The 13,230-nt window shown below is 40.3% G+C and overlaps 2 protein-coding genes across 6 annotated transcripts in view; both read left to right on the top strand.

Annotated features, from left to right (window-relative positions):
• Nucleotides 1-8,055, top strand: part of MTRF1L (mitochondrial translation release factor 1 like) — a 23,355-nt gene extending 15,300 nt beyond the window's left edge. The window contains exons 9-10 of one of the 4 annotated variants that reach the window (XR_007412734.1): nucleotides 1,039-1,127; nucleotides 1,456-1,507. The gene's annotated coding sequence lies outside the window, so the exon portion shown is untranslated. Of the gene's footprint in view, nucleotides 1-1,038; nucleotides 1,508-7,963 lie in introns of those variants that run through there. The other 3 variants (XR_007412733.1, XM_049113763.1, XM_049113758.1) reach the window with 3 other exon arrangements.
• Nucleotides 1,836-13,230, top strand: FBXO5 (F-box protein 5). 2 transcript variants are annotated; one of them, XM_025422573.3, is made up of 5 exons: nucleotides 1,836-2,130; nucleotides 7,964-8,681; nucleotides 9,861-9,951; nucleotides 10,872-11,051; nucleotides 12,315-13,230. In XM_025422573.3, the coding sequence occupies exons 1-5, from the start codon at nucleotides 2,124-2,126 to the stop codon at nucleotides 12,564-12,566; spliced, it is 1,248 nt and encodes a 415-aa protein (XP_025278358.1). In that variant the 5' UTR covers nucleotides 1,836-2,123; the 3' UTR covers nucleotides 12,567-13,230. The 2 variants fall into 2 exon arrangements, with proteins under 2 accessions (XP_025278358.1, XP_025278357.1); XM_025422572.3 differs by lacking the exon at nucleotides 1,836-2,130 and adding an exon at nucleotides 2,248-2,652.

Raw genomic sequence — 13,230 nt, 5'->3', positions numbered from 1 at the left:
TTCCTGAAAAAATAACTGCTGGGGAATGCCTCTTAAGCCAATATAGTCCATATGCTCAGTTAATTTAAAGAAAACCCTTCCTCCCCTCAAATATCATACATTTGTCTACATCTGAAAATAAAAAGGGAATAAAGATGATCTCCAAGGTCAAATGGGGAAGTAATGTGAAAATGTACTATAAACAGTTTTGCCTCCAGCAAATACTGTCATTCCTCAATATAACACAGAGGAAGGTACACGGATTTATACAGCGGAATGGGATTGGAATTTTTGCTTAGTAGCTGTAGTTTTGTGAGAATAAACTTACACTTCTAAGCACAATCAAATGAAAATAATGCCAAAGATTATTGTGAGACTTAAAGCCTTCATTTGCAAAACACCTAGAAGACAAAAAGCTAATAGTTTTAACATTCATTCAACAAATTACTCCCTAGGTGAAATCCCTCCAACTACCACTGCAATCAAAAGAAACTCTAAACTCCACGTATAAACATACAGAAATCCCACAGGATCTGGCTTCTACCTCTCCTACCTAGTTTCCCACTCTTGCACTTGCTCAACGCGCTGTAGACATCCATATAGCCCTGGAACAAGCCAAGCACTTGCCCTCTCTGCCCTCTGCTAACTACGCAGACCTCTACACTGCCCACTCAATAGTCAGATCTTGGTTCAAAGCTCCCAAACCCTCCTGATGACCCAACGTCATTAGTCAATGCATCTACCGCCCACTCTCTATCCCATTATCTTGTCTTATATTGCTCTTTCCTGCACGAAAATTGTGAACCGTTCATTTCTTTCCCGTCGGTATGTGAACTCTTTGCAGGACAGAACTTTTATCTTTTCAACCTTCTATCTCCTGGACCTAGCTCCAAGGCCAGGATAAGGCAAGCGAGTAGAACGCCATCACTCGGGTGCAAAGTTTACGAGGATGCCCAAATTTCAGTAATCCAGAAAAATACTAATTTAAATCAACATTCTAAAAGATGAAAAATTATGCGAAACACCACGATAAACTCATGAATCACAATTTTGCAACAGAAACCGGATCCACCCGGCACTTGCAGAGCTCATCCGGATCCCAGCCCTGCCTCATCAGGACTTGCCACCAATTTAACTCAGCGCTTACCGTGAGTCAACTATTAGCTCTCAATAATCCTGCAGATTATCAGCAAGGGAGAGCCGCTGAAAACAAAGATTCTTGGAACTTAAACCTCCTGGCTTCATTGGGCTGTTGCCAAAAAGCTGAATGCAAGGAATGTACTGTCACCACGTGAAGGCACGTGCAGACTGAAATATTCAGTATGACTAATCACACGGTGCCAGCTCTCATCAAAGACTAGGAGTTCTCCGACCCAGGCCCCCGCCATTCCCTTGGCTTGAAGCCTCCGGCCCTAGGGTGTGGGGATCGGGATTCCCACGGCAGGACGTTTCATAAATGTATTTATCTCGCAGCAGGTCTTTCTCTTGCGCTGGGCCCCTGAAGTAAATAAACAAAAAAAACCCTGTTGAGCGTAGATACAGATTTAATAAAGTTAACGTCCGTACAAAGCGGTGGTGGCTGGAGAACTGGAGCTGAACATACAAGTAAGTACGTTTACAAGAAAGAAGTGACTGTCCCGCCATCCCAACCCGCCCCGCCGCGGGAAAGCGCGGCCCCACGTCTGCAGCGGCCGCCGCCGCCCCCGCAGGACCCGCCGCGCGCGCCGGAAGCCTCGCGCAGCCCCCACCGCGGCCCGCCCCCCGCCACGGGGAGAAACGCTGGGGCCCGCAGCGCGCAGGCGCCACCCCGCCAACTCCGCAGCCACCGCCCGCCACCAGCGCCTGCGCAGACGCAGAGGGCAGAGGGAGGGGCGAATCTGAGAGGGAGCGAGGAGCGCGCCTAAATCCTAGAGAGGCGGGCTAAGCCGGGCTGGGGGGCGGGCTTGTCTTCCGGAAAGTCTGGATTCCCGGACGACCGGAGTCGCCGCTCCCCAGACACCCACTCGTGTGCTGATCGAAGAAACTCGGCTACTCTTTGTACCCACTGGAGATCTTCAGACAGAAGCCGGAGCTGCCCTCAGGATGAAACTAGGACTGGCAGGAGACCCGTTCCCAGGACGGAAGGAAGCTTGGCGGGTTCACGCATGCGTGGTAGGCCACCTCCACGTGCGGCCGGGCCGCGGCCTCCCCGCGCTCGGAGGCCCCCCCCAGGCCCGCCCCCCAGGCCCGCCCCTGGCCCGCCCCTGGCCCGCCCCTGGCCCGCCCCTGGCCTCAGCATCTTTCCGGACGCGCGGAGCCTGGGAGAAGGAGGGAGCTTGGACCTCAGGGCTCGGCCCCGCCTCGGCAGCCTCCGATTGGGCGTGGATGAGGACGTCCCCTCCCACCGCCTTCCGATTGGAGCGCGCGTGCAAGCAACGCACCCCATTGGGCCGTACGGATTTGGGCACCAAATTCAAAGATTTTAAAATACCAGCTGGCGCCTTTTAGGAGCTAAGCCCTGTGAGGCGGCCGGCCGGGTCCTCTGCTGTGTAGTTGTCTCCGCACCTGAGGCCGACCCCACTTCCACTGGCATGAGCCAGCGCCCCTGCCGCTGCTCCCCACGGCTCCCCTCCGGTTCCTGCCGCTGCAGCTACAGCGCCCTGACAGCCGCCGGGCGCCCTCGCCCCTCCGACAGTGAGTGAGGAGTGGGTGCGGGGGGCACGCGTTACCCGAACGGGGTGCGAGGGTGGAGGGCGGCTGCGACCGAACCGACCCCCCTCCGGGGTCCGGGCGTGCGACCCACGCGGGGCCGGGCCGGGCCGGGCCGGGCGGGACCCGGCGGCGGGCGGGCGGGCGGGCGGGCGGCGGCGGCGGCGGCTCCGGCTCCGGGGGCCGGGGGAGGGAAGGCCAGGAGCGCTGAGGCGGGGTGGCGGGCGCGGGTCCCATCTCCCACGCCGAGCCCGCGCGCCAGCCCCGGCGGAGGTGTAGGTCCCGGCCTTTCGGGGCGCCCTCTTGCCCTTGCAGGATCTACCTATCCTTGTCCCCACCCCGCTTGAAGAGGCGCCAAAGGCCCCCTCCCCTCCCCCACCCCGGGGCCTGGGCTCTGACAGGGCTCGCGAGCCGCGGGGCCCCGGGGCCCGGCCAGGTGCCTGCGCCCCACTCCCTCGCGCCTTGTCCGTGTTCGCCCCGCACCCTCAGGTCCGCAGGCCATTTGCCCGGGTTTTCGCTGCCTCACTCTTGCTGGCGGGCGCGGGAGATCCTGCTGGCTTATCTCCCGCCTCCTCCACACGGCCCGCGCCCTGAGGGGCCACCTCCCCGACCCCTCAGGGTTTCCATGGTCTTACCCCTACCCACTCCCGCCAAATGGAGGGACCCCCTTGTCGGGCCAAGCTGTACTAGGATGTTCAAACAAAAACATTCTTTTATTCCTCCATTTCTCCCTTGGCCCAGTACTCCTTGAGAAGGCCTGGGGTCAAGGGGGGGGGGTGGTAAAGCACTTTTTAATACAAAACCGTGCATTTGCCCTTCTGTAGCTGATTTTCTGAGAACTGAAGAATTGGTTATTCTTTTTTCCTGTGCTTCTGAAGAACTAGATCGTCCTTTATTCCCAAACTCGGATAGAGTGGAAGGCACTCAAACGGTTATTTTCATCCTCTTTGTTGCTATCTGAAAAGAGATCCAAATGCATTTATTTTGCCTCAGAAATACCTTTTTTTTTTCCTTCAAACTAGCAATTCGAGTGTGTGATATTTGGGAATCAATGAAAGATGCCCCTTTGATTAGAAAAGGAGTCTAGAAGAGTTGAGGAAAAAAGTTTTTTAACAGGTTAAAGTCTATTTCCAGAAGCTCCTCATGAAGCTCTGAAGCTTGATGGCTTTAAGAAGCAGTGTTTTATTTAATTACATTCGTCTAGTATTACCATCTTGTTCCTCAGAATACTTGCTATCTCCATGAATTTTATTCTCTGTTTACAATTTGAGAAAATAAGATTAAAAGCTTATTGCATCCGAGCAGTTTTGAAGACAAGCTTTCTAAAATTTTCTCTTAGAGATTATGGTTGATTGGCAGTTTATGGCTGCAAGCCTGGGGGAGGGGGTGTCTCAAACTCTTAAGGAATAGCCACGCCTAACGTTGGGCACATGGTGATTATCTTGGAGGTATTGCAGATTGTAGAACTTAATCATTAAACGTTGGGATAGTTGTAAAAATTTTTAGGCATTGTAGCTTATTTAGCTGTGGTATTTTAATATGGAATGTCGGCCCTGACTTGGAAAGTTAGATGGAAGGTCAGTTGTTCAGTTGACCATAATACCACCTTTTCGTGATTGGATGGTGGGTTGGTAAATGAGGTTCAGAAAATGCACTATGTTGAATCTTCACCAACAACATAAGGTAGATACTAGTATCTACATTTTAGAAAAAGTGAAAGGAACTAATTGAATATTTTATGTCACAAAGCTGTGAAAAAGCTAATATTTTTACTTGGAGTTGGGTCTGATTCCTAGAAAAGGCATATGATACTTTAAATATATATATATGTTTTATATATATATATATATTTAGAAGTATATACCGTGTAGAATGTATTTTACTACTTCTGAAATGTTCGTGATTTGCAATGAAAGGATTTGGTTTAAAAATGTGATAAAAATACCGTATGTGTGATGGGACTGCCATGCATTTAGTTCAGTTTTGTTTTTAACCCCATTTTATAGATGAGAAAATGGAGGCTTTAAAAGTTTACTGCTTTAGTTTTCCCTGATTCAGCAAGTAACACTTTATACCTTATATACTCAAGACTTAAACCCCAGGATATTTTTTTTTACTCCACCTTTCTTCATTCACATCCAAAGCATCAGCAAGTTCTGTTGACTCTCCTTAAATAGATCTTAGACCCACCCAGTTATCTTCATTTCCACTGCAGTCATCCCAATATCAGTTTACCCAATTCTCTGGACGCCTGTGATAATACACTGCTAACTAGCCTTTCTCTTTCCACTTGTACCTTCCTACAGTCCGTTCTCTACAGCTGCCAATGATCTTTTGAAAATGTAAACCGGATATCTCAACTCCCGAACCCTTCAAGGCTCTTTATTACACAATGAATAAATCCAATCTACCCTAAGAGTCTACAGACCATTCTGCCTCTCCAACTTTGAAGTATATAACATAATTTTACATTTTAAAGCTAAATCCACCATCATCCAGATTTTGGAACCAATAAAAGGAACCAGAGTTCCTTGAAGAAATAAGTGATTCCAGGGCTGGAATAGGAAAAATACAAGATGAGCCTGGAGCATCTTGTCATGCCAGAAAATAAGAAATGCTCCAAAAATAAAACAATGGATATATTATAAGTGGACATGAACTTAGTGAAAGCTGAAACGATGTCAGCAACAACATAAGTAATGCAGTATTGGGTTATAACCCAAAGTCCATGAGCCTATACTTTTATCTCACTTACAAGTGAGGCAGTGGAATGAGCACTGATTTATAGTCAGGAAGAGTAATCTGACTCTTAACTGCCAAAATGTGGGCGAGCTACTTCATTCAGTGTCGTCATTTGTAAAAATAAAGTAATATCTGTCTCCCTACATCGGAAGGTAATGAGGACCAAGTGTCTGAAAACAAATTGGAATTGTAAACTTCTAAGCAATTATAAGATGTTTGAACCATCATTAAGTCTAAATTTTAAAGAGCTGTTCATATTCAGAGTGGTATTGAATGAAAGGGTTCTACAGCATAGTTTCTGAGTAACTGGGTTCTAAAGATGAGCAGAGAAAGAATGCCTTTGAAAAGAATTAACAGTTTCTAAAGTACAGTTTCGAGCCTCTTCCCTTTAGGCAGCCAAATAAAGATGTGTGTTTGTAGGTGGCTTCAACTTCTTTATTCTCAAAATGTGACCATATGTGAATTGTACATAATTCTTGAGAGGCAAAAAATCAAAACAGTCATTTGGATTTTTTTAATGTGGGTGGAAGGGAACCACTCAGAAAAATGTGTTCTAGAGTTATGTTTAATGTTGGTGTTAGAAAATACGTGTTTATTTGCTTTTTATGACCTTGAACTTAGTTTGAAACTAGTTTTTAGGACTAGTCCAAGGTTTAGTGTAGTCCTGGAGTATCTACTATGTCTTTCAATGTGTTCAAGAGACTTGCCTACCTACAGGTAACTCTCTTTTAGTACTTAAAGGTTTTGTTCTAAATAAAAACTATAAAATTAACATAGAGTACCAATATTTAGTATAGACTAAACAGACTGGTACATACACTGACAGGATAAATTAACTACCTATGATTGGCTTGCAGAGGGAATAGTAGGTCTGAAATGCATTTGAGGTATATACTATTCATATACTCTGCCTTCAATAATACTAAGTGATTTTCTTGAACCCATTTACTATATTCCTTCCCAGAATTGTGCTTTTGCTCAAGTTAACCTTCAAATGAATGTTTTTTCCAGCCTCGATTGCCTGACAAAATCCTAGTAATTCTTTAAAACAGTGGTTCTCAACTGAGGAATGGTGATTTTGACACCGCTGCCTCCCCCAGCCCAACATTTGTCAATGACTGGTGACTAGAAACTTTTTTTTATTGTGCTATAGGGAGTGGGGCTGCTAATGTCATCAAATGGATAGAGCCTGCTGAACATCCTAAAGTGCACAGGCTAGCCCCCAACAACAATTATCCAATCTAAAATGTTAGTAAGGCAGAGATTGAGAAACATGGCTATAAAGATATTTTTAAATGCTGCCTGTTCAGTAATAGCTGATTTCTTAGGCTGTGGGGGTGGTAATATAACCCTAAATAGGTGTTTGGGTTTTTTGAAGCTTAATTTTGAATTCTCTGAAATGTAAATTCTAATGAATGATATCCAGAAATAATTGCATGGTTTGTTAGTAGTATCATTATTTGTTTTTCCCTTTTATGCTACTTATCATAGATAGCAAGTATATTATCTTCAGTTATTTAAAACAACTGAACAGTAATGCACACCTGCTGCCCAACCACCCTCTTCTATCTTGTCTTAATGCTGATTATAGTGTTGTTCTATTTTTACCACATCGTCTCATTGGTAGCTGAACTATTCTTCTGGCTTTTTGGTTAATTAGTCATGAGAAATCTTCCTTCAGTAATTGAAGATTTCAGAGTTTCTATTTCTAGCACATATTAGGCAAGATAAGGGAGATGTTCCTGTGCTTGAGTTCACTATCCAGCAGGGTAGACAAACACCTTAAATATTTATCAGACTCACATATACCTCTGATCCAAATTAAACTTAAGAGATGAGACTTGTGGGAATTCAGGTAGATTTTAACTTGTAGGTGTTTAAATGTATTGACTTTCAGTTCTTTTTCTAAGCTTATCAAAAATTTTTTTTTTTTTTTTTGAGATCTTATTTATTTATTCATGAGAGAGGCAGACTTGGGCAGAGCGAAAAGCAGGCTCCCTTGCAGGGAGCTGGATGTGGGACTTGATCTTGGGATCATGTCCTGAGCCAAAGATCAGCACTTCAACCACTGAGCCACCCAGGCATCCCTACTTATAATTTCTTGATTAATTATTGTAAGGCTTATAATAATTTGTAATGTCTAAGTCTTATACAAATATTTATTACCTCAAGGATTTCTGACTTCAGACCCCACCTGATGTATTATTTCCTTATTTGTTCCATAAGTACATATATTTATTAAATAGTCCCTTTTTCCAGTATTTTTTACTCAATCAGCTACACTCTAGAAGTCAAATGTTACAATTATACTCTAAAAGCAATCTTTTTAAGTACCCTTTTAAGAGTAAGATGTATGTGCTTATTACTAAAAGATTTAAATACTATTCATTCATGGTCACATCTTAGTAAATAAACTTGGATAATTTCCCAGCTACGTAGGCAATACATAGTGCTAAGAGATTGCAAAGTAATTCTACCTCTCTGTATCCCAATCTAAGAAGTAGAGATGTGTGAAGATTTTGTCATTAAGTAAATTTTTTTTGTTGTTTTACAGGTTGTAAAGAAGAAAATTCCACTCTTTCTGTCAAAATGAAATGTGATTTTAACTATGACCATATTCATTCTGGACTTAAATTGTTAAAGCCTGATGACAGTGGAAGACTAAGTTCCTATACTCCTGCATATTTGGAAGGTTCTTATAAAGACTGCATTAAAGACTATGTAAGGTTATCAGAAATTGGGTCACCAATTGTGAGCCCCAGGATTGTAGAACTTGAAACTGAAAATGAAAACAAGCCCTTTTATAACAAGGAAAATCAACATGTACAACAAATCCTTAATAGTTCAAATGAGATAGAAGAACTAGAGACCAGTGGACCTTATGAAGACAGTGGCTATTCTTCATTTTCCAAGCAAAGTGGCTTCAGTGAACATGAAGAGAGTAGCCTTCTGTTGGAAAATTTCAGTGACAGTCCACAGTCTTGCTTACAGATGCAAAGCCCAGACCAATATCCCAGCAAGAACTTGCTGCCAGCTTTTCATCTTGCAAAAATGGTTTGTTCAACATTAAAAAAGAATGCCAAACGGAATCCTAAAATAGACTGGGAGAAACTAAAGGAATTTATATCTAGTGAAAAATTCAAACTACCAAATTTAATTGGCAGGAAAATGGGCTTGGAATGTGTAGATATTCTCAGTGAACTCTTTCGAAGAGGACTCCGACATCTCTTAGCAAATATTTTAACACAGCTCAATGATATGGACTTAATCAAGTAAGTATGATTACCTTGAGTATTAGTAAATGCACTGAACATTTTTGCTAGATGGCTTAGCACAACCAGCTCATACAAAGACGTAATAGAATAGTCTTGCATTGTTTAATTGAGGTAATGACTGCCTGATGTCTGGTATTTGACCACTTCGATGCCACTGAGGTGAAAGAAACTTTTTAAAGTAAGCATTTAATCCAGTTATTTCACATTTCATATTTATACTATTAGGAAGCTATTTTTGTTAAATTAGGATTTTTGTTCCTTTTGGTTTGAAAAGTTATAGTATGTAAGCTATATCATACATGCTTAATTATTAAACAGTAGCCTCATTCTGGCATATAGAATCAGTAGGCTTTATGACTTCTACCATACTTTATGAAACAGTTGCTGATGTTTTAGGCCATTTTTAATGTAGGGCTCTCTTTGGTTTGACAGTGATGAAAATATGGAAACTCACAAATGGATCTGATTATAACTCTTAGACACCTCATACTACCCTTCCTCATTCCACCAAAGATCAGTTAGGATGAGGTGACAGATTTAAGATAATTATACAGACTATTGGGTTAGATACCACTCAATCAGATTCATTTTGAGCTTTTTGAAAAATTTTTTAGAGAAAGCAAGTGTTACTCTTCACACTGGTCTTTATGAAATAGAGCTAAAGCAAAACAGGTTAGTGTAGATTTTTATTGTTGGCTTCGTGGAGGATTATTGATACATTTTTTTCGCTAACAAAATGGATTCTTGAAGTTGATGTCTACTGATAGCATTGTGTCCTACAAGACTTTGAAATTTGCATACAAATTTTTTTGATATTGAATGGTTCACATGTGTCACATATACAATGGGGGCGACTACTTACTTGATACTTGCAGATATTTGGAAAAAATGAAGTACAAAGCAATGGTTCTTAAGCCTGGATGCACTTAGAATGACTTCATAGGGAACTTTTAAAAACAACCCTGGCCCTCATTTTAAGCCAGTTAAACTCAAATGACTAGGCATGGGATATCCTTAAATCTTAAGCATCCCAGGCAATTCTAATATGTAACCAGGTTTGAGAAGCACTGCTAATAGAAATGTTTCTTGCACTGTTAATGTTTCTGAAGCATATTCATTCCTCTTAGCTCTTTGTGATGCTTTAATTGTTTCCTTCATAATCTTTTACTTTTCCAGTGTGTCTAGAGTGAGCACAACTTGGAAGAAGATTCTAGAAGATGATAAGAGGGCATTGCAGTTGTACAATAAAGCAATACAAAGAGTTACTGTAAGTCTTTGGAGTTGATATTTTCATTTTAAAATATAACACCTAGTGCTCTTTACTTTTACAAATAGGGAAAAATAGGACAAAAACTGGAAATCCTTTAAATTCACAAAGCACTTCTGCTTTTCATGACAACTGTTTAAACAAAATTCAAAGATAAAGGGAAAAGAATACCACCTAAGTAATTTATTTCTTGGGTTTTTCCTGGAAATGGAATGTCCGGAAGTACAAAAGGGAAAATTGGTCAGTTCTTTAATAATGAGAGTTGAGCATATAGTTAATCTTCATTGACATCTATGTTTTTTCAGTTAAATTATCAAAATATTGATTCTTAATGCAGAAGGGAATTCATTTCCCTTCCAAAATACTTGGTAATTTTGAAGATGTTTCTGAGAGTATCAATACGTGTTTGAAGTTTCAAGCCTAGCAGTTGTCAGACATGGGTCTAAATTTTGGTCCTGCTACTTATTTTCTGTATAACTTTAGTCAAATATTGGTTAAATTCTCCAAGTTCAGTTTCTTTATTTTGATAAGGTGGTATTAATGGAAAGTTTTCTAATCTAAAAGGTGGTTTTGAATCCATCCATGACACTGCTATGACACTTAAACATGACTATTGCCATTTACTGGTGGTGAAAAGAATGACTTTGTTTTGGCATTAGTACATGTACTAAACACTATGTAGACTAAGTATTTAAAGTGCTTTCTCATAATGTCTGGTTTGCAATTTCTGTCAGTATTATCTATGTGAATTGTGTGTAGCTGTATTTAAAGCATTTGTGGGTAAATTGGATGTACAGAGAAATCTTTTACATTCTCATTTGCCTCTTTTTTACATGTACAAACAATAAAAATGCCTGATTGTGGAGAATAAAGGTGAATTTTTTTTTAAGTGCTATTAAAGTTTTCTTTTTTTTTTTTAGGAAAAGAGCATTAAGTTTTCACCACATGCTTCAACAAGAGAATATGTTATGTTCAGAACCGCATTAGCTTCTGTTCAAAAATCAGCAGCCCAGACTTACCCTAAAAAAGGTGCTCAAACCAAGTTATCCAATCCAGGTGATCAGAAAGATTCTTACAGTCGACATAATGAATTCTCTGAGGTAACTTTTTGTTTGTTAATAAATTACAAGATACTGAGCATTAAAGTGATTTATTTAAGACTATAGGAAATTATTAATGTAGATTTTATCTTCTGTCCCTTTCATTCTACTCTCAAAAATGTTGGCCACCAAGAAACCATTTGTAATTCAAGTAATCAAACTAGGAAAGTATATAAAGTACATCTTTCTGTGTAGAAAATAGATACCGTTTGACATTATGACAGTTCAGTGATGTTAAGATCTAATTTGGAAATACTAAGAAAACCTTGATTTTAAAATTTCTTATACCAAACTGTTCAATATACATTTTACAATTGCTGCCTTTGGTATCTGAGGAACAGAACTAAACAACACAAAGGCCAACTCTCAGAAATTGAAGCCTTCCTATTGTATCTTCAAATCATTGGGTAATGTGTATTAGAAGTTCTACTTAACACATGGATAATTTCTCAAGCTTAATTTTAAAAAACTGATCTTATCTAAGAATACATATTTGAAGTAAAATGTTGACTGCTGACTGCCTTCATGTTGGTCAGTAAGTATAAGTGACGTATAGTGAGGTTTAATTTTCTTAAGTGTTCAGGTCACCTGGGTGGCTCAGTGGTTGAGCATCTATCTGCCTTTGGCTCGGGGCGTAATCCTGGGGTCCTGGGATTGAGTCCTGCATCAGGCTCCTCACGGGGAGCCTACTTTTCCCTTGGCCTTTGTCTCTGCCTCTGTGTCTCTCGTGAATAAATAAATAAGAACTTTTTAAAAAGTCTTAACTGTTCATGTAGTGACTAATATATGACTTCAAAAAACATTGAGCATCTGCTGTTAGGAAATTTGTGGATAAGAAAAATATGGCACCTTTCATAGCTTTCCAATCTAAAATGGACAATGGCTACATAAAAATAAATTCCATACAATGTGGTAGGTACTTCTTAAAAAGAGAGAACTAGAGGTGAAAGAGCAGCCAACTCCAGAGTGACACTAGGAAGACTTCACAGTAAAGATGGCATTTAAATAAGGCATTGATGTGTAAATAGCATTCATGAAATAGAACATATTTAAAAGTAGCATTAGGAAATGGCCACTAGACCAGTTAAGTGATATTATGTCATTCATTGAACACTGAGCTACTTAAGAGCAGGAGTTGTCTTATGTGTGACATGAGTCCTTTCTTCATGTATTGGTGAAGGTTCAGAGGTACCCTTCTTATTTTTTCTAACTAAATTACATTTAGTCTCACTAAAATTTGTTTATGGATTTTCTTCTTTCTAGGTTGCCAAGACTTTGAAAGAGAATGAAAGCCTTAAAGCCTGTATTCGCTGTAACTCACCAGCAAAATATGATTGCTATTTACAGCGGGCGATCTGTAAACGAGAAGGCTGTGGGTTTGATTATTGTACAAGGTGCCTATGTAATTATCATGCCACCAAAGAATGTTCAAATGGCAAACCCCTAAAAACCAATTATAAAACCGGTCCTCTGCCTGGTACTAAGAAAAGCAAGAAGAATTTACGACGATTGTGATGTCTTGTTAATAAATCAATTGTACCTGATCATGAAGGTTAGTTAGGAAATGTTAGGTTTTAATTTAAAAATGTATTGTGATTTCCAGTTTTGTGTTGAAATCAATGTAGTACAGAATTTATGCCCTGGTGAGTAAAGAGAATATATAGCCTCTTAAAGTATTTTACAATTTAATGTGAAAAAGTTAAAAATTCTCAGCATGAATCAGAAAATTTAAATTTTAAGAAAAAAGGAAAACTAATTCGTTATCTGATATTTGTGATACAGGGATAAATTAAATTGATTTAATTTTTATGGTAAAGGAAGGCCATGTAATTTTACCTAGATAGTCTTAAATATATCTTGTTTAACACCTAATTAGCCTTTGAGACATTTTATTCTCCTTACCAAATTAGTATTTATCAAAATAACTTCTGGAGCCTATTTAAATGTTTTGTCATCTCTCTTTAACCTCTTTTTCAGTGTGTCTCTATTTCCCAAAATGTACCCCTTGTGAAATCTTGTTTTTTTTTTTTCTTTTTGTAATGTCTATATTTTAATATTTTTGTACATATGTAAAAATTGTATTTTTTATGTCAAAGTAAGAAAATAAAGATCACTTGAATATATATACATGTAAATGTAAATTTTGTACCTGTTATGAATAAAATTATTACAAGCTTAA

The sequence above is a fragment of the Canis lupus genome, chromosome 1 (assembly GCF_003254725.2).
Source record: "Canis lupus dingo isolate Sandy chromosome 1, ASM325472v2, whole genome shotgun sequence".
NCBI classification, from domain to species: Eukaryota; Metazoa; Chordata; class Mammalia; order Carnivora; family Canidae; genus Canis; species Canis lupus.
This window is presented reverse-complemented; position numbering and strand designations above follow the sequence as displayed.